The sequence below is a fragment of the Opisthocomus hoazin genome, chromosome 3 (assembly GCF_030867145.1).
Source record: "Opisthocomus hoazin isolate bOpiHoa1 chromosome 3, bOpiHoa1.hap1, whole genome shotgun sequence".
In the NCBI taxonomy this organism is placed as follows: Eukaryota; Metazoa; Chordata; class Aves; order Opisthocomiformes; family Opisthocomidae; genus Opisthocomus; species Opisthocomus hoazin.
Genome location: NC_134416.1, coordinates 71,729,311 through 71,756,335, shown reverse-complemented (window position 1 = coordinate 71,756,335; position 27,025 = coordinate 71,729,311). Strand labels below are relative to the sequence as shown.

The window sequence follows — 27,025 nt, the reverse complement described above, 5'->3', positions numbered from 1 at the left end:
TTCCCTGCTCCCCCTAGAGCACTACACAAGAATTTCTTACCTTACATAGAAAATTGAAATACACTGTTTTATTTAATTTACATATTTTTTAAATGATCATTGCCTTATGAAATCTGGCAGTCTTCCTACTAAGGAAATGATAAGCCTTCTTTCTGTCTAATAAGATTTGAAAACAAGTTATCTTTTCCACTTCATTGTTTTTCTGCCCAGGTCACTCAGTGTTGAGTAATGAATGGACATATGCTTTCCCATCTTGAAGCCAATTTGCATCAGAGAATAACAACATAGTGAAAATAAAAATACAAAATCCACCGCTGAGTTTGCATTTCAGTAATATTCTTTGAAATAAGGGCTAATTCCATTGCTCCTAGTTTGTTAAAAGTGATAGAATGCTTCAGTCTAAGTGTGAGTGCAGGTTTCAACCCAGGGATAAGAGAAATAAACCACATGCCTTCTTCATTTTTACTTTATTTTATTTTAGGACACCTTTTTTCAAAAAATTTTGTTCTCCTGTTCAGGGTTTCTACAGAAGTCCAGGATAAGAGAAAGTTTTACGTGTTAATGTCTTGCCTAGTGCAGGATTGGCGAAGAAAGTTGCGCATCCTTTGACTGTGTAGTGCAATGCATAGCACAAGGTTCTTTGGGGTTTCTTTGTTCCCCCGTGTCTACCTTCTTGTTTTTTACATTATCTTTTTAGAGTGTATGAGGTCAGCGCAGCAATACAAAAAGACCGATGGAAGAAACTGAGCTGCGAATTAATGCTGTGACTACTGAAATCCATAGCAAAAGTCATATCTGCATCAGAGGCAGCAAGAATAAGCTTTAGCAAATTTTTCAGATCTCTCTGAAGTCCTTCTGCATACAATTCTACATTTCAGTTCGTGAAAATGTGATTTTTCCTTATTTCATGTAATAACCATTATACTTCTTCAAGAGACATTTTACATATGTTATTCATCAAAAAGGGAATTTGCCAATCCGACTGAGACAACCAGGTACAGAAAGTTATGCCTGGGTTGATCTTAGTTTAGCTGAAGTTCAGATCCAGTGTTTCAAAGTAGAAAGGAAAAAAGAAGCTTTCAGCATTACGGTGTATTCCGTAAAGCAAAACAGACGGTAGGTGCACAGAGCTCACAACAGCCAACAGGAGGATTCTGCCATATCTAACTAAAACAGGATCTCTTAGAATCACGTAAGAGAGGCACCTTGTGTTCTTATACAGTGTACACCATTAAAAAGCAGTTGGACCATACACTAATACATATTCTAATTGTAGACAGCATAGTAGTTAGTATCCGTTTGCTATTTGTGTCAACTGCTTTTTGTCCTGTTGTAAAAAAAAAAAAAATAAAAGGTGAGGGAGATTGGGGGTTGTTCTTCCAGGTTTCTCTGAGTCTTAATTATAAATTCTCCCTCATACAAACATTCCTGGTAGTCTGCAAGTCTTCTTGATTCTGCATTTTTATGCAATCTGCTTTTCAAAATAAATGGAAAGCTACCAAGCTTTCAGCAGTATTAAATTTTGCATAGACTTTCATTTGCTCTAAAGGAAGTCCTTTCCAGAGTTTTGATGATTTATACTCTCTTCTAAGCTCCTGATGTAGTTTCCATAGTAAACAGGCTCTGATTTAGCTCATGTTTATCAATGAAAAAGCACCTGAAACACAGCAGTGTTTCATACATTGTTTATCAGCCATTTTCCAGTGACAGAAGAACCACAGGTGAAAGGAGGGATGACTTTAAGCACATTTATATTCATGCCTGTGCATTCAACCTGTTTGCCTTGTAGAAAAATTAGATGTCCTAAAGATGATAAATGTGACTGACACTGTTAAAGACAGAGTGACTTAAGACATTCTCTTTCTGCTTTGCAGTGGAGATGACCTCACCGGCTGGTAGCTATCATGCAGTTGTTTCCTCAGATCTTTGCTTTTCACTGTATTCCTTTGCAGGTTCATGGGTCTGCAGTCATCACAAGTTACCCCAGAGTTGTCCATTCTGTATTCGACACATTCTCAATCTACTGAGAATAGATTTAAGTGCATCTAAGGTCTGAATACAAATGAAATATGAATCCAAATATTTCACCTTTTATTTTTGCAGCCAGACCCTGCGGGCAGAGATATCTCCATCCGACCAATCTTGGAGCACTGTGAAAACACTCACATGACAATTTGGCTTGGGATTGTCTACGCTTATAAAGGGCTGCTCATGGTAAGCACAGCTTGTTCTGCACATACCTGACTTCAAGCTGTTATTTACTGATAGACATTAACTGAATTATATTTGCTTTCCCGATGGCTGGGAGTAAGTTAAAACTCCATGGAACACATCTTTTATAATTGGACCTGTTGTGAAGTTCAGTAAGTGGTAATATATAGGTACACAAATACGTAAAATAAGTAAGAGACTAATAGCAGTTAAGCTGAATACCAAGAAATTCAATAGTGAAAAGATGAGTCTATGAATGAGACAACTTTGTATATAAATAAAGAAGCCCGATCATTTGAATTCCCTTAGGGTCTCCATAAAGGTGGGACTAGGTTATTCTAGATGTTTGCCTCTGAGTTGCAAATGTCCTTCAGGAACAGTCACAGGAGAAGCAAGATGAATTTGGAGTCTGAATAAAAACAACCCTTTTGTCGCTGAGGCTTATGTCCACAAAAAGATTTAGTTACTAAAATGGACCTCAGGAACGCAGAGTCCTGAACCTTGATAGTTTCAGAGATGACTACTAGTGTTTAAAAGCTCCTAAGCCTCAAGGTTTTAAAAATAACTGATTTTGAGAGCACTGACCAGCTGAACACCTATCTTGAGTTGAACCCCATCTGGATCCTAAATCTAGATAAATATTAGTTTACACTGCCCAAAGGCTTCAATCTGCTCTGCTTATTTGTAGCATGCCTGTTCATCAGGACACGCACGAAGGACCGGGCCAGCTGCTGCCACTTGGCGTGGCTGGTGCTGCTGCCGTGGGGGAAGCGAGTGAAAGGGAGATGCTGGTGCCTGGAGCACTTGTCTTCCCTCTTCACAGTGAATGACTGCTCTGCCAGCCTGCAGAGTCCTGCTGCTTTTCATGCTGCTTTTTTTCAGGCTGGAAGGTCTTTAAATACGCAACACAAAATTCAACAGAAAGGGATGAGAGATTTTTTTTTTTTTTAATTGCAAACAGTCACTACCTTTGTGGTCAGACTGGTCTGCTGGGGAGTGCCTTCAGGTGGAGAAGGCATTACCCCACCAAGTGCCTCCAGCTCCCAGGTGAGAGCTCAGATCCTGGGGCTACCAACCAAAGAAAGTCTTCCCACCTTTAAAAAAAGAAAAAAAAAAAAATTAAAAGCAACTTTAAGTGTAGCCGCCTATTTTAGGAGAATGTCCAGGCAGGCTGTGAAACGAAGAGCTAGGATGTACTTCATCCCCCCATAAGTATCAGGAATTAGGAGAGATTCCACATTTCAATATTTCTTACGGTGCAGTTGTGAGTGGCTCTGGATTCACGGTAACCTCAGCATGTAGCACAGCACTGAAGGATTTTTGTTTTGAAGGCAAGGCCATCAGAAGTTAGGAGCCATGACAGCGACCAGCACTGGGGCCACAGTAAGATCCAACTGTCTGTTGGCATAAAATATCATGCTTTATGCAAAAACACAGCACACCACCCCAAATTGTAGCAGTGCATTGTATCTGGAACTTCTTTGCACACCAGTGAACTAGTCCAGCTCAAAAAAGATTGTTGCAAGTAAAAGGGAGCAAGATCTCCTTCAGGCTGTCAAAGGCCCTGCACCGTAGCAGGACCCATCTGCAAGTCCCTGTGTGGAGCTGGGAGCCTCTGAAATTTCTACTTACATTTCTTTGTTGGATTCTTCTTAATTTGTATAGTGCCAGTTTCTGATTATGTCTCTTTTTTAAGCCAAATCTTCCAAAGACACACAGCTAAACTGGAAAGCATAGCTTTAGTACCCAATTGCTGACAAGTTATTTAACTTTCTTGCAATATTTACATTCTATATGGTGATGGTTTGTATTTGTTAGATCTTTTAAGTTCTTAACTTTTCGTCCCTCCTCTAGTTGACTACTTTTATTACTGGTTTGACTTATCTGTCAATAAATTCCTGCACTTCACTTGGGAGAGTATTTTTCACTTTGCGTATTCAATTTTACAAAATTTTTCTTAGATAATTTCTTAAAAGGAACAATGTTTTCCATAATTTTGTTCATTCCAATCTCCTTATATAGAAATTTTGAACAGTTGATTTTGTGTTCTCCCAGGTAGAATTTGCCATTGTTCCTTATGCAAGTGCTTAAGATAATTTTCTCTGTAGTTTTGTTAGAAAAGTAAACAAGTAAATACATTTGGTTAACTTAGAGTGGTGTAAATAAACAAATTAAAATTTCTTTAAAAACAGTGAAGGATTTCAACAAATGGTGGATTTTTTTTTTTGCAAAAATAACTTCCATAATGTTTTCTATTAAAAATCTGTGATTTGTTATTAAAGTGGGAAAAAAAATTATATCTCTTAAATACACATTCTCTGCTAATTTCGTTTGAAGTTTCTTTCAAGTTTGAGTCGTGCTGGACAGTAGTCAAACTGCATTGGTTCTCACTAGTCCTTTGCCCTAGACTGGTTTGTTGACATGTAGGTTGGACTGTTTTCTACAAGATGTGTGACTCAGTTTGTTGAAGTCTGCAAATGCCATTTGGCATTACTCACTATACTTATTTCAGGCACACAATGTTTCATAACCACCAGTGAAATACACACTTTTTATTACTCCAGTGCCTTTTTATCACACAAATCCCTCCAGATGAAAAAGGAAGATACTCTTCTGAATCACTTAAAAAATTGCTATGGTGAGTTATACGAGGACAACAGGATTGATGGATTTTTTCTCATCACCAAAGATGTTTCTGCATGCCACTCATACTTTGCCTTCAGAACAAAAACCAGAACCTCTCATGTTACTATATCATGTTATAAAAGTTTATCTAATACAACGTTCTGCAGTTTTTAGTAATGAAATACTTGTCTCTAACATACTGTACACTAAAGAGATAGTATTGCTAACTGCAGTATAATGCATTATTTAAGGTGAAATAGCTTAATGATTTACGCAGACCGAAATTATTTACAGTGACCTATTGTCTCAAAATGAGAATACAAAAATTGGGTTAACCCAAAAAAGTACTTTTCTGTTTTGGCTTGAAGATATAAAGCAATGTTCTCCATTCTGATGACTTAAATACACTGATGCTGGTATCAAACCACTCAGAGTAGGGCAGAGCACAGAAGAGCAGGAAAGGGTAGGGAAGGCCAAATAAGGGAAGCCGTTGTTCACCAGCATGCACAGGTTATTTCTATATTAAAGTAAGCAAACATTAAAAGCCAGATACACAATTCTTCGATTGCCTTTGAAGGGATGTGAGGAAATGATTGCTACTCTGCACGAAGGCTTCTCAGTTACTGGGTTCAGATTCCTCAGGGCTGGTGTCCAGAGAATAATAGGAAGACAACCATCCTGAATCTTGCCTTTGTCATTGTATTAGTCTTAGTGACTCTAGACAAGCCCCACCACATATATGAGATTCCATTTTTTTCCCACCTCAAGTTCAGCTCCCAAAAGGCTATATACAATTTCAAGCTCTGTCTGCATGTACACAGTGACCATCAGTTGCAGTTAAGTCTAGCTTTTGACTTCCGATGATGTAGAAATGGTTGAAAAGTACCTTTATTTCATATATTCCACAGGATGATGGAAACCACACCATCTTAAACTTGCCAGTGGCGTATTATTAGTGAGTGCACTAACGTCTTTCTGAGGGGTATGAATTTTTTTTCTCATCTCAGCTGGATGAATACCAGATTAAGGATGGACTGGACTCCTCTAGGGCACTTTGCCCTAGAGGAAAGTAGACTTGTCTACTGTTTGATTCCCCTCTTCCTGATACTGTGTTTAATTAACGTTAGACTCAAGTTCAATTAACATTAGACTCAAGTTGGTCATATATTAGAAGTTTCATTGTGTTGCTGACGTATTATTACAGTCACTTATTCTTCAGCTACTGGGAAACTGGCTTTCAAGGCCAAGGTATATTTTCTGTTTGGCTGTTGCGCTGCATATCAAATTCTACTTTTACCCTGTAAGTGTTAATTGAGAGTTTTTTAAGTTATAATTAATATTACTGACCACTTTTGATATACACAGTTTTTAACTTTTGGTCCTTAGCTAACCTTGCTAAGGATGAAAACATCAGTATTTCATGGTGGAGATAGGAAAAACTGATGCATATGTATCATAGGACTTGGTAAATGTCACTTTTAATTTAAAAATTAAAAATTTAATTCCTTCTAATGATTCATATTACAGCATTCTCTTTTGGTCACTGTAGTTGACGTACTGCACAACGCAACTCCATAATTGATTTATGAAGCCAAATAAAGTATTAATACTACTAAAATGCATCTTTGGGATAATGTTCAATCTCATTATCAAGTCTGAAAGAATCCCTCTTCTTCCTGAGGCTCTCTAATCACTAAGTTGAATTTGTCTAGCACTGACTTCCAAACCTGGACCCTTGGTGGGTCTTGCATGTATGTTATCCCTCTTTCTCTAAAATGACTTGATACCTTTGTTTCTAGGCAAACTACTCTAAGTTTGGCCAAATTTTTGTGGATTTTTTACCATTCTCCACCTTTGCTTTCTCTGCATCATTTTCAGCTGTGATATTATAACCTCTTTCAAGTCAAGGTACAAACATGGGACAGGATTAGGTTAGAGATTTTTGGAAATCTATCCTTTTTTTCAGTAGCTTCTCATTAATGTTTACATGTTGAGGTCTATCACCCAGATTTCACTCAGTTTAAATTTGTTGTCTTGATTTTGTAACATACTATTTTTAAATAGCAATACCATTCAGTATTAAGACAAATTCTACTGAGAAATCCAAGTAAGCTGCATAAATGTGATTATCTTTATTCAGGCTTGCAATCTCATTGAAAAAAATAATAGCATGTTGAATTATATCGCTATCTCTTTTTTTTGTCATTTATTGCCTGAGTTCATGTATCAGCCATTTCATTAATTTGCTTAGGATAGAAATGACTGTAATAGCTCTGTAATCACTGAAGATGTTCCACTTTCTCTTTTCTCATCTGGCCTCTTATATCTTAAGTGGAGCTTTGCCAGAATTCCAATAAATATCAACAATTAAGTCCATCAGTCCAAACAACTTCTAAATCAATGCCTAAAACTTCTGCATGCAAGCTACTGGATGTCTCTAATTACAGTAGCTTGTCTTGACAGGGTTTTCAAGAGCTCTCTTACTGCAGGAATAAGCTGCATTTCACTGTTTTGGCAAGACGGGAATGCATTGTTCCATCTCTGTATAAATATAGGACAAAAGTAGTCATTAAGCATATCTTATCATGCATCATTACTATAAAATTTTTCATCTTCCACGGAATGAATCATTATAGGATTCCTTTTTCTCCACATACATTTTTAGAAATCCTTATGAATTCTGTTAATGCTGCTACCCATTCATTTTCTACTATATGTTTAACTTTACTTTCCACTATCTGTATTTTAGAACTTTAATTCATAATCATTATTATTGTTCTTCCACAATAAGGAAAACAATTTTTATGGTAAGGAAATCTTCTTTACATTTATGAAGTTTAGGGCAGATCATTTACAGCAGATACCCAAAGATTTTTCAGTTGCTGTCTGTAAATATTCCTGGAGCTTCCCCTGCTCCTTTCTCCAGTAGCTTCCTTTCTTTTGACGGCTAATCCACAAACATTACTTTCCAGTGTTTTCATGCACTTGGAAGCAGATTTGCAAAAAGGAGTTCAATACCATGGTTTAGGTTTTGAGCTGCAGTCAGTACCCAGCTGTGCGGTCTTCAGTCATCACTTGGTGCTCTTGCCTTGGTGGGTGGGAGGGGAGAGCGGCTTGGCCGGGCTCCATGGGCCTCACTAGCCTGAAGTGCCTCTTCTCAGAACTCCGTCAGAGGCTGGTTGTGTGGCAGGCACCAGTTAGCAGATACCCAGGCAGAGCCCAGGCAGCTGCTAGCGTGCACAGAAGCGGAAAGTTTCGTGCTAAGAGTGTCCAGGCATCTACAGATGATACTGAGGGACAGCCTGACCATCCTTGCTGGGTGCAGTTTCTCATGACCACTTCAGGCACTTGAGCCCTTCTCTGGACATCCAGCCCAGGAGCTGCTTGTGAACAGTACAGCTGCGGTGTGTAACCTGCACTCCTCATTTTTACCATTTTACTATATTTACTCCATAGAGACTAGGTATAAAGAAAATATTTTTTCACTCTGAGGAAAGTGAAGCAGTGGAGCAGGCTGCCCAGAGAGGCTGGTCACCCTTCATCCTTGGAAGGTTTCAAGACCAGTCTGGATGAGGCTGTGAGCAGCCTGGTCTGACCTCACAGCTGAGTCTGCTTTTTGAGCAGGAAGATTGCACCAGATGATTCTTCAAGTCCCTTTCAACTATGTTATGATATTTGCACTAGATGACTCTTCAAGTCCCTCTCAACTATCTTATGATATTATGAAAAAAAAATTTTATTCTTAATAAATCTCTTTGTCAAATTAATAAATGGTCTCTGTAGCAAAATTGAATAGTCTTCAGATTATGTTAAAAATCCTGATTATTTTCTGAAAATACCTTGGTTTTGAACAATTTACCTGCATTCTTTCCTAATTATCTTCATGATCAAAAAGAGTACTCAGAAGAGGGGACTGCCATTTCTCTGTTACTTTGCATGATTCCAACTCATTTTTATGGTGGTTTAGCACCAACCCATCTGTGCCATCTTACACTCACTAGAGAAAGATAGTTAAGCTTTGTGGTGGAGGAAGGTAGTTTACAGTGGTACCAGATATTTGTTTTATCCTTAATAAAACATTGATAGTGTTTTGGCATCCAAAACATAAGTTACCATATGGTTTTGTAGGATAAATTTTCACTACTATGACCGTAAGGAAATTTCAAATATATGCTTGAAATATTGGAGATATTGCAGTATTCCCTTACATGTCTCTTGGCATTAATTTTTATATAGCAGAAATTGATTTAAATTGTAGCACATGCTTGTTTTTATCAGAGATGTTTGATCGGTTTACAGTGCTGTGATTGTGGTAATCTTATGCCAGAGACAATATAAAGCAATTCCAAATGGATATCCACTAATAACCAGTTGTATATTTGTTTCAATTTAGTTACTAAATGTGTTTCATTACTAAGCAGAAGTTAAGTGGAATAAATTCAAACACAGTCTGAATAGAAAGAAGGGAAAAGATTTTATTAACCCATAGATTTGGGAGGCTGAAGTATAAGATGGAAAATTCTGTCTGGATGCATGTTACTGTCCACAGCTTTGTGCAGCTGCTGTTCCATCTTGCTCTGGGCAGGACTGTATTAAGTGCCCTGCAGCATAAAGGGCTTTACCAAGACCTTGAAAAGAAAGCCATTCTACTGAATAGCTGGATATCATATCTTGCAATTAAAAAAATATTTAGCTATTATCCTCTCAATAGAAATATTAAGCTTCCCTTTAGTACTGTCTATCCAGAGCAGCTGTGTGAAAATGAACTAAATACACAGCTGACTCATACCTGATCAGGGGAGTGAGTGGTGGTTTAACATCAGATTATATTGACTGTGAAGGTAGGAGACCTACAAGGGTATATTTTGTCTTTCAGTTTGTAACCTTACTTGGTAATTAAAAAAAACAACACCTTTCTATACATCTTCCTGAAAACTGGTCAGTATGTTTTACTACCCAATTCTCCAGTCAAATCCCAAATATCAAAATGCATTTTATTTTTTGTTTTGTTTTGAAAATTCTCATTGAAAAAAATCTGCAGCCATTTAACTGAAATAAAAATGTGCCTAGGTCTGTGTTGGTCTGGATTTAATGAACAAACATGAGTAGGGAAACCCACAACTCCAGCTTCACATTTGCTTCCGACTGAGCGGAGTTTACAGCCCAGCATCCGGAACTGCCTGTGTTTTAAGAGGCGGCAGGAGAGGAAATCTCCCAGTAGTCGAGCTAGGAAAAAACAAACAACCCAAACACCCGAAACCAAACCAAAACAAAATCCCCAGATGTAGGATCTTTGAAACAAAGGTTTGTTTTTGTTCTTTCATGCTGCACAGCAGGGCTATAATCCACAAGCGAACTCAGTAAATGCTACTACAATACGGTAATCAGCTGCAAAGCTGCAGCCTGGTCCAATATATAACCTTTCCAAAACCATACCCTCTAGTTATTGGCAAGCATGACTTCTGCCAAGATTAGAGACTTTCCCTCTGGTATTTCTCTGCTTTTGTCTGATATCCTCAGTATAATTCTCTTTCTTTGTCTTTCTTTCCTAATACTGCTCTTAACCCGTGTTCAAAGTAAAAGCAGACATGACTTTGAAATGAAACATATAGTCAAAATGGTTTAAGGGTAGTACAGGGCAAGAGGGAGTACAGGAGGATAAAAAATTTCCTTCCTGTTATCTGCCAGTCTATGCAGTTCAATAACAAATTAAACACCTGATTGTATTAATATATGTTGTGGATCAGTAAGCCATTGCTACTGTGTTTAGGAGTAATTCTAGTGTACAACATTTAAAATGAACTAGCTAGCAGAGTTTTGAAAAATTGTGTTAAAAGTTTTCCAATACTTCAGCTACAAACACTTTCATTATATTCCCCGCTGCTACAATTTAGTCAATACAAGATTTTTAAAAATCAAGTTTGCCTGTTAAACTGGTAAACAGAGATACTGCATTCTCCATAGTCCTGTTATCCCTCAAAGACTTTAATACAGATTTCTTTTAGTGACCAGAATTCTATCTTTAGTCACAGTGGTATAACCCCCTTGTCTTCAAATACAGTTTTCCCCAAATCTATACAATGGTTGTCTCACAGCCTTTTTAGGTATATTGACAGCACAGCCTAAACCCACCATATCAGCTGATAGAAAAGTAATACTCTAAATCCATGTAGTATCAAATGGAAGCTGTCCACCCTCAGACAAAAGACAGAACAAACCAATCTTGCCTGTACAGCCCACACCCTCAGAGAAAACCCAAAACAACATTTTATGACACTTTCTACATCAACAAGATGTGTATTTAGTAGACCAAAATGGGAAAAGCCTTTAAGTTAATGACTAATGATGTAGGAAGCCTTCCTAGTTGCTTTCTCAACGTGTCTTTGGTCAAGATCCCCAAAGCGACTTAAATTAGACTATTAGAATTGACAGTAGACCATTGTACTTAGCTTTTAGATAACTGCTTTCTATAGGAGAATGCATAGCCCTGAGTTATTCAGTCTCCTTCTGTGATGCACAGGATCCTCACGATGGGAATTGTAACTGCCAGCAAGGAGCCGCCTAAGCGAGCTGGTATAAAACAGTGGGGACAGCTCTGTCCTACCCCTCTCCAAATCTAGCACATCAGTGCTGCTAAGAGCTGCCTGCCTCCATTCCAGTATGTTCATGCACGCCTTCTCTGAGGACTGTTTAATCAGAATTCTCAGCAGAGATCAGAACAAACAGCCCATGCCAGTGCCCAAGTAATTAAGACAGTCTGTCTCTCATGACATAAAACCTGACAGCTCTGAAAGAAGTTTGAGAGCTCCTTCTGAAGGCAGCCTCTGGTCGGGGGCTAGGGAGCACATCTCAGGCAAAATTTGGAATTGTGCCATGTTTTCCGGACATGAAACTCTGCATTTTTGTCTTCAACAAACATGATTGACGCTGTAAGTTTTGTGGGGCCCAAGCCAGTAGACATGCTCTGAGAAGCTTTTACCAGCCTGAGCCCTCCAGAAGCAATAGGACAGAAGACAGATGTGTTGCAAATCCCAGTAGGCCTTAAATATCATACAGTCCAAGCAGTCTCCAGACTTAGGTGTCCCCAAGCGTAATAAGAAGCGTGATTTACATAGCTGGGGAAGATTAATGTTTAAAGTTTAGATACCAAGACTAGAGAGCCACTGAACTGGGTACTGACAGTCCACGTTTTTAAAAGGAGCTCATATGTTTCATATGCAAAATCTGTCAAGGATCTATGGAAATCTGGACCTTGCACTAATGTCTGCATCCCATTCCTCAGCCAAGCTATTTTAGGTACTTTCAGGATTTTTGCAGTCATAAAAGTGAATCTTTCATTTGTGCAGATTGGCTGAGCCTCAGGAAGGGGTGAACATGAGAAGGGCAGAAGGAGGGAAAGCAAAGTGTAACCTTCCTTCAGGAAGGCTCTGTCTCAGCGGAGAAATCTTATCAATCCCATGGAGCCCTGCAGGCACCTGTAGCAGGCAAACAAGGAGCGCCTCTGCAATCACCACTGTCCTGGCAGTAGGCTGCAGAAAACTCTCAGCTTTTATCCATGTTTGAGTCTCAAAGATGAGCTGTGACTTTTAGAAAAGGAGAGCTCTCTTCTTGAGGCAAGCAGTTTACCCAAAATGCAAAAAAATTAAAAACAATGCCCTCAAATTTATAGTGCATCATTCTGAGGAAACCCACTTGCTGCAAGAGCCTCTCCCTTTCTTTAGTTATCGTATAAATAAATATCTTCCTTTCATCTGGAAGATACTTAACCATTTTTCATGCTGTTCTCAATTATAAATGAGAATGGGCCAAACCATAACCCCCACAACAGTGTTCAAGTGATCTTTTTCCATTATAATTGATATTTTAGATTGCTTTATAACTGCCTCAGCTATAAATTCATGCCCATTATTTGTAGTAAGTGCTAGCCTCATTTAAGTGTGTTGGCTGTATTCCCAGAATAATGCTTTTGGAAGGGAATCTGTTCATACTGGGAGAAGTGGGGGAGAGTGAGGGATGACCTACAACCCTAAAAATCTCATTAATAATTAATTGTAGCAGGAGAAGATAGAAATCTTCTCCATAGTTAATCAAGGTCTCATCCCTTTAAAAACATGGTTTAGGCATGCACACACACACACACACACACACAAGAGGATTCCTCCTGCCTCTTCCAGACCAAACCAGCCTGTTTGTCAGTTCAGGGGCTGGCAAAGAGTAAATTTACAGAACAGCTGAGCTGTGCAGCAGCAAGAGTGCAAGGAATGCAGAACGGGCAACCGCTGAGACAGTGGAGTGTCTGGGAGGAATGTATTTGTATCCTGAATAAAGATATCAGTGTATGTCCCCAGTGCAGCCAGGTCAACACTATCAACGATTCGCTTCTGTAGAGCCTGGGAAGGACTCTGTACGTTCCCTGCTCCATACATGCACAGTGCCAGACTGCCTGCATCCTTCCTTACTGGAACCATCATCTTGGTGACCTGAAGGGCTCTAGAAAAAGTATGAGCTGCTTCTCTGGCACAAAGCTACCCAGCTCAGTAAATGGTTTACCCACCTCAGCTGTTCTACCTGAATGGCTCTGAGACCCCTCTCTCCTCCAGGTAGCTGTATACTTTTACCTTGACCCTTCAAGAGCAGCCCTCTCCCATGCTCCTCCTGCAGCAGCCACTACTTTTCTTGCTGCATTCCTTACGCTGCTGGGAAGGGCAGGGGAAGAGGCCAGGGACCGGGATGAGCTGTGGGCTCTAGTCCTACAAGAGCAGATGGTTAAAACAGAAGAGGTAGGCCTGTGACAAGGAGGCAAGGGAGTGCCCTGGAGAAGACCATCTCCTGCAGAGGTGTGTGGAGGGGCAGGGTGGGAACAGTGCCGAGGAAGATTTGTAAGGATTGCAAGGGCAAATGCTGCCACTGTTGCTGAGAAGGGCCACCCCTGCCTATGTGTCGTGACTCGTATTGTGGTAGTGATGGCAACATTGGAAAGTGGGTGAGCAAGAGGCTTGCCCAGACGAGGCAGCACTTCCAGCCTGGCACACTCCATGGGCTGAGAGTAGATGCCTAATCTGCTGAAGCCTTCCAGCCGGGTCTGCTCATGAACATGTGGCAGAGTAACATATGTGCTGTGGGCAAGAGAATGAGATCAGCTAGCAGGCAAGCTCAGCAATGGGAGGGCAGGGCTGGCAGTTGGGCAGCAAGTCCTGGATTGAAGTGCCTGGGTGAGTAGGTAGGCGGCTGCAGCCTGCTAGTTCCTGTGGGAGTGCGAAGCAGCTGAGTCACAAGTGGTTGGGTTTGCTGCCATTGTTGGCCGAGGTAAAAACTAAGCAAATAATCAAGGAAATTTGCAGTTATTGATGTCCAGTTGTTACTACAGTTGAAAACACGTAAGGGCAAAACAGGGTTTGTACAGCAAATGCCAGTCTGTCAGTTCCCAACTCTCTTGTGCTTGACTGGCAACCAAAGAGTGCTCTTCTAGTCCAGGTTATTTGCCTTTGAAATTTTAAATATTTTTCCCCACAGAAAAAAAAGCAGAAGGTAAATTTTCTGCTAGGGAACTGCAAATAATCCGCAAATTGCATCATCATCCACTTCTAATTTCCTGGATCACCACATGGGTTGCAGTTGTGTAAAAACCAAGATTATCTCCAGGACATGGCAGTGGACAAATGTGGTGGTCTGGGAGGAAGGATACCAAGGTCAATGGGAGTGCACCTTTTTTCTTTCTCCTTCTTGTCTGTCCCTGCAGCGGGATCAGAAAAAGCTAGAAAACACAGAAGCCATGTCTTGGGTCTTATTGATGGTTTCTCTCTCTGTCCTTCGCTTCCCTCCAGTACTATCTGCTGTCTGCCATTCTTCCCAGAGCACCATACACTCGTACTGGGCTTTGCCTAGGCTGTAGGCTGGGTTATCTGTTTATAGTGTCTTGAGTTCACTTATGGTTTTACTGTGTTGCCAGAATTTCTCTGAGGAACGCAAGAGAAAGAAAATTATCCTTTGCAGCAGTTCATGTTGTAGAAAAATCTCATTAAATTTCAAGGGATGAAGACAGCTTCCATCCACTAAAGACTTTCCCCTGATGAATTGCAGAAGCATATTGCAAATAACAAAGGGGCTAAAACTTAAAAATACACCAAAGAAAAAAGCAAACAAAAAAATTGCCACAATAATGTTGTATGCCAGAAATCATTAGACAACTGCAATTGAAAGGCCATTAGCAACTCCCACTATAATAAAAGACATTATAATTGCAGTCTGAACAACTAGGGTGACACTTTCCACATTGTATATTTGTCTCCCATGGGACACATCTTGGCAGTGCTGTTTATTAATGTAGGTGATAATCATACAATGAATGACTGGATTGATAAGAGTATATTGAGAACAGATGATAAAAATAGCTAAAAGAACAATTCACATTATGTCTTTACTGGAATCCTTGAAAACAAACAGGAAGGACTTGTCTTTAAAAATTATTAAAAGCATAAAATAAAGATAGCCATAACATTTAGAGAAATTTGTTCCCATCAGGACTAATTCCAAGTTTCATATTTTTCTTGTGAGAGCAGGAATCTGTCCAAATCTGTGTCCAAATCACATAGGTAATTAGATATTGGGTAAAAGGTAGGTGTATCTCTCTGGATTGTAATAGCACTGATATTTGTCAAATTAGAAAACATACCAGTTATAAATTAATGCTTTTTAAGGATATCGGCCAATTCCTCTTATAATTATTATCTTTTTTCCTTCTTTTATCATTTCAGTTATTCGGATGTTTCCTAGCCTGGGAGACACGAAATGTCAGCATTCCTGCTTTGAATGATAGCAAGTACATCGGAATGAGTGTATACAACGTGGGCATAATGTGCATTATTGGTGCTGCTGTTTCATTCCTTACTCGGGACCAACCCAATGTGCAGTTCTGCATTGTTGCTTTAGTCATCATATTCTGCAGCACCATCACTCTCTGCCTTGTGTTTGTACCTAAGGTAGGTGAATTTATTTAGCGTGGGTCTGGATATTTTTCCTTCTTTTTTGTAATTGTAATTTAATACGCAAAAGTCCATTGCCTTTTCAAGTACAGGGGATGTGTGCGAGTTCTAAACCAAGCCCATCTATAATCTCTGGTTTCTGGATCCTGAGAGGAAGAACAAAGCTTCATGAGATTTTTGAGAAGGTGGAATATGCAAAGTTACAGGACTATGAATATATGCATTTCTAATGCCTAAATCTTTACTGAATCTATGACTGGGGAAACAAAGGTTGTTTTCTCTAATTTCAGTGGAATGGTCTCCATTTCCAACTTTTAAGAACTTTTTGGAAAGGGTGATAAATGGGGAGTCAGAAGGGATAGGTCCAGTTGTCTTCTCTGCCGTGTTTCTTGTGTACCCTAAGCAAGATAATCAGAATCTCTGCTTCTATACCTAAAAAACAGTAAGACCTTTTTAGTTCATTGGCACGCTGTAAGGTCAACTATGCTGAAACCTCTAATGTATTCAAGTATGATGGTACAATAGGCTTTATCAATACTTCAGAGGAAAACTGTATGCATGCTGCAAATGCTGGCACTGAAGATATATTTATTACTGGGTGTATTAATGGACTAATTGAGGCACAGACTAGGCGGCCTATGCTTTCGTTTCATTTTGCTCTTTTGGGCTCGAGCATGTGTTTTTTGTGTATTGTTGGAAGAACTGAGAAGACACCCACAGAGGGCTGGAACTTGATCACTTCACTTGCAGAGTTAAGCTTTAGACATCAGTAAAACAGATCTTGAATGAAGGGAAAACTGGTTTGTATGTAAGCTTACCTTAACAAAGCCTCTAGTTCTGGAGAATGTATTTGATATTTTGAAGTAAAATGTGTAATTGTATTCATTTTAAGTGGCTTGCATAAGCCCAGTTTATCACCCCAGATCAGATGCATATGTAGCTGGATGTCTGAAACATATGCAAGGCAAGAGTCAAGATGCAGGTCCTTTCACCTCTGAATCTGTTTTTAGGTTTTTCAAAAGAGTAGTGACAAAAAGGTTGTGACTCTTCAGTGGTCCATGTTCAACCAATGTATTGAGCAAATTACAGTGAATAGGTTCTGGTGCTAAGTGGCATCCCTGGTGATAGTTCTGACAGGGGGACCAAGAACTGTATGTGTAAAAGAAACAATTTAATACATTTATCTCAGAATGCTCCCTCTGAAAGGAATTAGAGGCACAGACTAGCAATAGAAGCTGACTTCTGATCTGCAAAAATGCAAAGTAATTAATTCTCCAGGACCAGCTAACCAGGATGTTTTTACAATTTCTGCAGCTCACTTCTCAAATATTAAAAAGCTGTACAGACATATATAGTCACATTTTTTATCTGGATCTTGGGGAAGAATCATAAATTCATTCTAAATTAAGGGAACATTCACAAACACAGCAATGGAGAGTACTTTGAAATACTGCAAGATTTAAGTGTGTAAGCTGTATGAAAATGCATATTAAAACTGATGCCAAAAATACCTCCACCGAATGTCAGAACTCTCTTCAAAGAGAAAATATTATTAATGCTGTGACGTGCTCTTCTGCCCCTTTGCTTTCATGCTCCTTTGCCCATCCTTCTTTTCTGCTGCCACAGGCTCTGAAATGACTTCTCTGTTTCCTTTTTCACCCCCTTCGTCTGCTCGTCTTTTAAACCCCAATTACCCTGCCCTCATTTTTCCTCTCAGTTCTTTCTACTCAAAATGCAAACGTGAACCATAGCTTTCTAGTGTGAAGTGCTTCATTTCAGTCTCTGTATTCTCAGGTTTCCAAACGCCTAGCTGGTTTGCATTAAAAATGGTCATTGGATAAGGTACAAAAAAAAGGGGTTGAGGCAGGAGCTGGAACGCAGCACTTCCAATGCGCATGTGAGTGCTTTCACTGCTGGAGAGTTCTTCTTCTTGCACTTGTATGTTTTGCCCTACATTTCTTTTCGCCATGCTTTGCCACAGTTACAGGTGGATGGCTGGCAAGCTCTTCTGCAACCTGCTCCAGCACCGGCTGCACAGTAGCCTGTTTGGACCCTGCAGAAGATTAGATACGACACCACCCAGTTTGTACATCTAGACAAGATGTCAGTGTGAAACTGGCACCAAATCTCTCCCTTTAAGAAGTATGTAGTCAGTCAGTCAATTTAGGTGACAGAGGAAGATTGCTGATAAAATACTAAAGCCTATGGCTCATCAAACGCAAGAGATGAGAATGAAGACTTGGAAGATTGCACTTTTTAGTTTATTAAACTGTGGCCAGACAGATGCAAGCAGTAAAGTGGTTTTGGGTCAGGTGAGTACTTCTACTCTGCCCTATGGAGTAAGACACATTCCTTTTAACTAATCTTCAGCAACCTCCTGGGCCGACAGTGCTGGAATTCAGTTTTGCCCCACAGCCCTTTTATGAATCTGAATAGGCAACTCTTCAACGATGTAAATGAACAAAACATGACCTTTTCCCCTTACTTCTTGACAGCTCTACTAATCTTATTTACCTACAACATGGCAATTAATATACTTCTCCAGTTAAAGGTCCATATCACCCACTGCCGTTTCATTCAGCACAAAGTGCCTCAGAAAAACATAAGTAAAATCCCATAGTACCTGAAGATAGATCAAGGAAAAAATGTTCATTGCTGTCTCCATTTAAAGGTATGCTCAAATACAGAAGTTGATATCCATTATACTGCATCCTACTTACAGTAACTGTAGACATTCTTGTTATCCGATCAAAAAATGTCCTAACATTTTTAAAACTGTTATAGATTTCTGGGTTCAAGGATATGTTGTAGAAGTGATCTGCAGAATTCAAACATACATTATGTATGTTTTTCCTGGTAAAAGTTAACTGCTACGTCTGATTATCTTTTTAAGGGTCAACATGTCCATAGTATTTTTCAACATACTCATCACTTTTTTAAAAGAAGCAATCCTAATATGTATTCTCTCATCATGAAGTAATTTACCAATGTATATCCATGTTTATCAAACTTCCATATCCTTCCTTTTTTTCTGCTCCATTCCTTTTGAGATGGAACACTGAGCTCACTTCCAGTCACCCACCAAGTGCATGCCATCATTGGCTGCAATGGCGTTAACACATTCATTGTGATCCGGTCTCCTGTAGAGCAGTCAAGGCAAAACCAGTTCTAGGGGGCCAAGGTTAAAACATTAATTTTCTGTGTTGGTAGCATTTTTTGTCTATTTGGCATTGACTCTTTGTAGATATTCAGCGTTGACTCTTTGTCAAAATTGAAACTGCATGAATGTGAGGCAGCGAGACTGAAGTTCCACTGAATTTATGACCAGAAAAAAAGAAAAAATCTCATATAACCTCATCTCTTGTACAATGTGAGCCAACAACATTGCCGATGGACTTTTCCACCTAATCCACACCATATGAATGAATTAATTAGAGCCTATGTCCTTGTGGCAAAACATCCAGTCTTCAGCTATAAACTCCCAGATGAAGATGAGTCAGTTGATGGATGGCTGTACTTCTGTCTTGTATTCAGTCTGAACTTTGATCACATCAAACTGCAGAGCTTTTACCTTGTAACACTTTTGCCTGCTAATTTAAGAAGCCTTGTAATTACTGGTTTTCACCTTTAACTTCATTTTAATGCAGTTTTTGGTCTGGAAGTTAGACACACCAGTCATTACAACCAGCCTAATTAGAATCAAAGAAATGAGGCAGAGGGCTCTAGGCAGACTCAGCTGCAGCAGGTTATTCAGGGCCTTGACCAGCTGGATCTTGATTATCTCCAGGGTTGAATACTGCCCAACCTCTCTGAGCAGCTATACCAGCGTTTGACCATGCTTACAGTTTTTTCTGATGTTTAAATGAAATTTCCTGTTTTGAAATTTGTGCCTCCCTCCCTCTCATTGGGCACCACTGACAAGAGTCTGGCTCCATCCTCCTTACTCTCTCTCAATACATATTCATACACATGAATAATGCACCTTCCCCCCCCTTCCCTCCCCCCCAGGATCTCTCCCACTTCAAGGCTAAACAATCATCAGCCTCTGCTTGTATCATAAAGGCTCCAATCCTTTTCAGCATCTTTGTGGCCCTTCACTGGGCTTTCCTCGGTATGTCGATGTCATTTGTACTGGGGAGCAATACTCCAGGTGTGCTTTCAGCAGGGCTGAGTAGAAAGGAAGGATCACCTTCACTGTGGGTCATGTTCCCCTTGGTATCCACCACAATCCCCAGTGCCTTTACTGAAAAGTTACTTTCCAGCCAAGTACCCACCCAAACAGGCTGAGGGGTTTCTTTCTCCCCAAGGGCAGGACTTGATATTTCCCTTTTCTCAGCTTCAGGAGATTCCTTTTGGCCCGGATCTCCAGTCTCTTGACATCCCATTGAATGGCAGCGCCGTCACCTGGTGTATCAACCCCTCCTCCACCTACCTGCTGAGGGTGTGCTCTGTCCCAACATCCAGGTCACTAATAAAAATGTTAAACAGTATTGGTCCTAGCATGACTGGCTTCCACAATCCTTTGAGCCTGATGGTTCACTCAGTTTTCAGTCCAGCTCACTGGCCACTTACCTAGTCACTACTTCATCAGTTTGAGTGTAAGGACATTATAGGAGACAGTGTTGAAATCTTTGCTGAAGTCGAGAAAAGTAACTCTCCTTTCATCTACCAGCCCAGACATCTCACTGAAGAAAACTATCAGGTTGATCAGGCAGGATTTCCCTTTCGTAAATCAATGATGACTGCTTCTAATCACCTTCTTGCTCTTAATGATTGGAAATGGTTCCAAGGATTATTTGCTGCAGCACCTTCCATGAACTGAACTGAAGGTGACCAGGCAGTATTTCCCCAGATCCTCCTTCTCACCTCTCTTGAACACAGCTGTAACATTTCCTTTTTCCCAATCCTCAGGAGCCTCTCCCAGTCAACATCACCTTCCAAAGGTAATTGAGAGTGGTCTCGTAACGACATCGGCCAGCTTCCTTAGTCCTCAGGGATACACATCGTCAGGCTGCGTGAACTTGTGTTCAATTGCCTTATGGGTCTTAGGGGTCTGGGATTTCTGAAGGCATATTTTACCAGTGAAGACTAAGGTGAAGAAGGCAGTGAGTACCTCAGCCTTCTCCACCTCCTTTATCACCTGAAAAAGGAAATTTATTGTCTTCAAGCATCATCCCAATGTGCAAACTTGGTCTATAAATACATGCCAGGGACAGAGTCCTTCCATGTCTGATCGGTCAGATCTCTCTCTGTTAGAAGCTAGGTCCTTATTTCATGCCACTGCAGCTGCAGAACAGTTTCATGCTCTAAAGAACAATAGGAATCAGTTCCAAAATGGAGCTATATCACAAAACCTGGCTGTGCTGTGCTTGCAAAATGATTGCTACTTCTCTCTTTTTGGACAACTCAATACCTTTGAATTTATGATGCCATGCCTATGCTCTCAGGGCAGGGAGCTCCTTCAGCTTTGTCTGTGTACAAATATATATGTATGCTGCTTGGCAAGTAATTGTAAATTCTGTGTTCTCTAGAGAAATCTGCGAAGCTCTCTCCCCCTTGCCAAGTAACTAGTAGCTTTCTCTGCTCATGTCAAAGTGATATTTTCATGTTGTCACGGAGTGTTAAATCTTACTTATCTTTGCTTAAATTAAATATGTTTAAGATTAACCTTTTTTTAAATGGCTTATTTAATTTATTTGAACAGATTTGCTTTATTTTGGGTCACTAAAACCTAATTAAGTTTCTGTTATCTCCTGAGTGCAATGTCCGATGAGTTCTTTCTGTTAATACTCGTGCTTCATGACTCTCTGCTTGAGTGTTACTTGTAACAGTAGGAAAGGAGAAGTTTCAGATGAAACTGTGCTTGGGAAGAGAAGGGCTTAGTGAGTTGTTTTTTCCTTAAAGAAGGACTGTATCCTTTGAAAGCATTAAGATATCAATGAAGGAGAAAAAAATGTTTTATGAAATATTAAAATATACTTTAATGTAATTAAAATCCAGTTAAATATATTTTAAAAGAGATTGTCTTAATTTTTTTGAACACTTCCCTTTGCAAAATCACTTTGGTTCAACATATTCTGTAAAGTTATTCAGAAATCATCTCAAGTATTGCACGTGGCAAGCAGACCTCACTTTGAGAATTTTGTACTTGAAAGTCGGAAAGGAACTCTTGGTTTGCCTTTTGCTATTTTGAGGTACAAAAAAAATAACTGCAAAAATAAAACCACAGACAGCATTTCTTAAGGCTTTTAAACCTTTCAGCTCATCACACTGCGGACAAATCCAGATGCAGCCACACAGAACAGACGATTTCAGTTCACTCAAAATCAAAAGAAAGAAGACTCAAAAACATCAACATCAGTCACCAGCGTCAATCAGGCCAGCACATCTCGACTAGAAGGATTGCAGTCAGAGAACCACCGCTTGAGAATGAAAATTACAGAGGTATTGTCTATTGTATATACTGCCTAGGCATTTTTTTATTGTTGTTGCAATTCTGTAATCTGCTTAAATTTTGACTGCTTTTTAGAGGAAAAAAATAGCTTTTCCCATAGAACTATTGAAATAATAGGAAAGAAATGTTTTGTATGAATAGCTAATTAATGAAGTCAATACTTAGCAGGTGTGATAAAATGAAAATGTGCCTTAACAAATTAAAATGAAACTTCCCCTATTTATTTGTAACAGGCAAATTACCCTGCTGCTTCACATGGGCATGCTGAGCACCACAGAGCAGTAGCTCTAGAAGTGCAACCTTTACATGCAAGCAGAACAGATACCCACAGCCCCAGGGGCACTTAAGAGCTATCTTTGTTCCTGTTTACGGCTGAGTTCCAGAGAGTGCTGTTGCTGTTATTTCTCAACCTCTCTGAGAGTTCACTCAAAAAAATTGCTAGACAGATTTTTATATCTAACATGAAAGAGAATTACACGTATTCTTAAGGTAGAAAAGACCTTTATCATCATGTAAGCTGACCCTTTTTGCACAAAGGCCGTGAAGGTTCTTCAGTCTCTACTGAGAGTAAAGATAAGTACATGGACTGTATGAATTCCATTAGAGCTATAATATGCATACTTTTAATTATGTCCAACCTTGCTCAGGAGACCATAAACGATGACAAATCAACCTTGAAGACTGCCCATTTTGTGAGACAAGATAGCCATAACTGATCTATATCTTATTAAAAATTAACCTGTTCTTGCCTAGTCTATGAAGTATTCTTATACCTTGAAGAAAAGGTATTTTACTGCAATCATTACTTCATCCAGATCTGAACTAATGACAATTGCCTAGGTAACCAAAAGGTGTTTACTCATACTACCAAAGACTCCAAAAGCAAAATTTGTCTCTGCCCTGTCAAAGATGTTTAGTTCAGCTTTGCAAAGTGTCTTTAATGCGAGAGCCTTGAATTTTTTAATGAAGGCTCAGCTGGCTCCTGGCTATTTCAGTTTCTTTATCCTCCTGTAGTTTTTTCTACTAAGCCTCCTAATTCACAACATCTCAGCCAGTGCCTTGCAAGGCCCATGACAGTGATCACAGGTAAGGCTGGTCAGAGCAACTGAGCCATATTAGTGCATGCAAGGCCCTGCTGATCTTTTTAGACTTTGCTTAAAGAGATTAAATCAAATACCCAGAACCAGTACTCCAAATCAGAGTTTCATTGTCAAGGGGATTTGGAAGTTGCCCTACCATGGCTAGCAGCTACATTTCTGGCTTATCTACCTTGAGTTTCTATGTCCCAGTGCTATAAGGAAACAATCTGAATCTAAATTCAGCACTTTTAAAATTTAGTTAAGCCAGTAGGGAGTGGGACGTACTCTGGACACTGCATCGTGAACAACTGTTCACAGAGAGCATCCCAGATCACCATTCAGATGCTTGTGTCTGGTTATTTTCTACTGGGGCTGTAGCCAGCTGAATACAAGTTAGCCTCTGGGGAGAGCAACTGGTGTTCAGCTCAGTGCTAAAAGCTAGGGGTGCACCAACTCAGCATTTCTGCTGCGGCTCTTGCACTCAGAAAACATCTGTGCTTCTCTCCCTCTAGTCTTAAAGGATGCTCTGGGGGAGAGAGAGGACTGGGACTCTTGTTTCTTTCCATTCTTCATATTTCCATTTTTTTCCCTCTTGGAAAGTTATGCTTGCAATGGCAGTTTAGTGCTAGCTATCAGATTACACAGTTTAAGATGCAAACGGTACAAAACATGGGGGTAATTTTCAAATCACAAAAGTATAGAGTGTTCTCAACCCCAAAATAGAAAACTGTGAGTTGGATTTTCTTTGAAATTCCACACACACAGAGACTCAAACAAGAAGTCTAGCAGGATTCTGTCTCTCTAAGAAAGGTAAAAGGAGTAAAAATAATCTTTAGGAAAACAAAACATTCCTGGTAGAGTTGACTGCAGTCACTCACATGGCTGGACAAGTCCCTGATGCCATAGTTCACTTAGATTGTCTTGCATGTTCAGCAATTTGATTGACTCAACAAAATGGTTATAGCTATGTATGCCACATTTGTACACATAAAAAATAAAAGTTGAGATGTTTTCAGACTGGACTTTCTAATGCCCAATCCTTTCTCATTCAGCAGTACATCTGAACTGCTTAAAGTGTCAACTACTGAAGCTTATTCTTCTTGCATGTCCTGTGTGCAACACCACAGCTGAACATGATTTGTTACTTGTAGAATGATTTTTAGAAGTAGTGTTGCAGAGTTATAAGAAAACTGTATTTGGCACAGTGTGGCAATTGCATTGACACCTGCCTTCTAGTCTAATTAGAGAAAACTGTGCAGTTACTGCAGATACCTGAAGCAATGAGTCTTGATTTTTTAAGGATTCGTACTTTTGCTGTTTTGCAGCTGGACAAAGACTTGGAAGAGGTCACAATGCAGCTTCAGGACACTCCTGAGAAAACAACATACATCAAGCAGAACCACTACCAGGATCTTAATGACATTCTTAGTATACGGAACTTTACAGACAGCAAAGGTGAGAGTTAGTAAAACCCATTAGCAGCTTAACCCTCCAAGATTTTGAATAGCAATCTCATTGGATTGGTTCCAGAGCACTCGGACCTTGGTGAGATAAAGCTTTAAACATTTTTGTTGCGTTACAGAAAGCATGCACATTCACATAATAAACTATATGCTACCCACTGAATAGTTATTTCTCTGTACTATTGAACTCTGTTCTATTGTATGCCCTATGTGTATAATACACATGGTAATGTGGGAAACTTTTAAAAGTGTTCTTGGGTTCAGAAGTCAAGTTTTCTGTGCTGCATGGAGGGAGGAAAGTCACAGAGTGTTTCAGATCTTCTGAGAGTTAACTGTGCCAGCCTTCAGCAGTAGGAAGCCCAGTTTAATTCGTGCTCATCTCACTAGGATGTTCAAATCCTGCTTTTGGACACTGCTATCAAGGACATAGAAGAGAAGCACGTAAATATTTCAGTGATGATTTGGACTCTAAATGTAGAATTGAATGCACTCGTGTATGAAAATTCTTCCCTAGGAACTGATAAAAAGGGAATTCATGATGACTGTAATATTCCTAATTTGTTTCTACTGTGTCTCTTGCATATCTCCCTGAAGAAATATATGCAAAAGAATTGCTTCCATTAAAGTTATTTTACTTTTGGGAAGCAGTAAGATCTGGTGCATAGTCCAATAAAGTGGAAGCCAGGACACCCAGCTTCCATTTCTTCTACTTTGTGACTTTTGGCAAATGACTTTGTACAGCTGAATATTACTATAGTAAGTGAAAAACTAGTTGCCCCATGTTGGGAAGTCGTAGACTTGGATGTTTGTTTGCATGGTAGGCCCAGGCTTCTTATTGATTGTGGCAGCATCAGCTTAGTTAAGTGGAGCAGAAGGTACTTCTGTAAATATAGTTGTTAAAGAATAATTTTAGAAAAACAACAACAGTTCATATATGCTTTTGAAGTGTATCGAAATTTGGGTTGGATAAGGTTATTTTTTCATGTGTCTTTTGTTTTAGCCTGGGTATACACTCAGTTGTGTAACTTGTGGGGAAAAAAAAAAAAGAAAAAAGGAAGAGCTCCATAGAGTTCCCAGTGTCCTTTTTAAAATTAAAAAACAGAAGGGGGGAAAGGAGGAAAAGGAAAACGTAAATAGCTGCTGGAGGCGTGTGATTATTGGGCTGAGATCAGCAGCAAGAGCTAACATCAGTGAGTGGGATGAGGCAGTTTTACCAAGTGTTTGAAAGGAACACATAGAATGTTCCACTCATCAGATGCTGCAGGAAAATGATAAATCATGAATAATATTTCAAGCAGAAAAGATACTTTACAGTTTGCCAAATGCCCATCTGAGTTTGGGTATGAGAAATAAAAATGATCCTCAAGAGATACGCTGGGTATAAATTTAGGACTGGATGCTTCCCACAGCAGGTTGCACTCCATTAGCAGTAGGATGCTGGCAAAGAAATCAAGGAGAAAATATAACCTTTCTGCACTTACTTGTGGCTATATCTACAAAAGACATCAATGCCTAACTGCTGCTTTGTGCACCAGCATCCAAGATTGTCTGTGTTCCTACATTTCCCGCAGTTCCCTAACATCTACATTTCTGCTGCAGGGTATATATTTAAAATCACCTGTACATACTGAGCCTTAATGTACTGGTTAGCTTGGAACTATCTACTATTGGGATTTACAGGGCAGATATTCTTCTGCATACTGAAGCTGCCAAACAGAGTTTTCTGAACAGACCTATCACATAAAGCTCTGCACAAAAGAGGAGGGAAGGAAAAGAAGAATGGTGGCCACCTTTATATTGAATAGGTTAGAGCATCCATTGACCTGGGAATGAAGATGACCTGGATCCAAATTTGCAGCAAGTGTTTGAAGCTTGGTCCCACAGCTGGTTGTGAATGCCCCAAGCATGAATATTATGGAGCATCCTAATCCCTACCCAAGTGATATCAAATATTCATACTTTCTGGCTTTTAGCCACCATGTTCAACAACCCTTGCTAGCCTTTTTCTGTCCCTCCTTATCCATTTCTTCTGTCTCTTGTTTTCTCCCTCTCCCGGTTTCCCTCTCCCTTAGCTACATGTTTGGATCTCCTCTGTATTTGTCTCACTGCATCCATTCCCAATAGTCAACCTATGTGCTTAATTTAAATTTGCCATTCCAATTAAAATAACAAGGCTTTAGAGAATTCATGCTGCTGAGTCACTGCTGCTTC

General features: G+C 39.7%; 1 protein-coding gene across 1 annotated transcript in view; it reads left to right on the top strand.

Moving 5' to 3' along the window:
- Positions 1 to 27,025, top strand: part of GABBR2 (gamma-aminobutyric acid type B receptor subunit 2) — a 497,433-nt gene that overhangs the window by 452,189 nt on the left and 18,219 nt on the right. The window contains exons 14-17 of the mRNA XM_075416661.1: positions 2,104 to 2,214; positions 15,591 to 15,815; positions 22,080 to 22,262; positions 24,677 to 24,806. Of these exons, the coding sequence (XP_075272776.1) occupies positions 2,104 to 2,214; positions 15,591 to 15,815; positions 22,080 to 22,262; positions 24,677 to 24,806 (649 nt within the window). The remainder of the gene's footprint in view (positions 1 to 2,103; positions 2,215 to 15,590; positions 15,816 to 22,079; positions 22,263 to 24,676; positions 24,807 to 27,025) is intronic.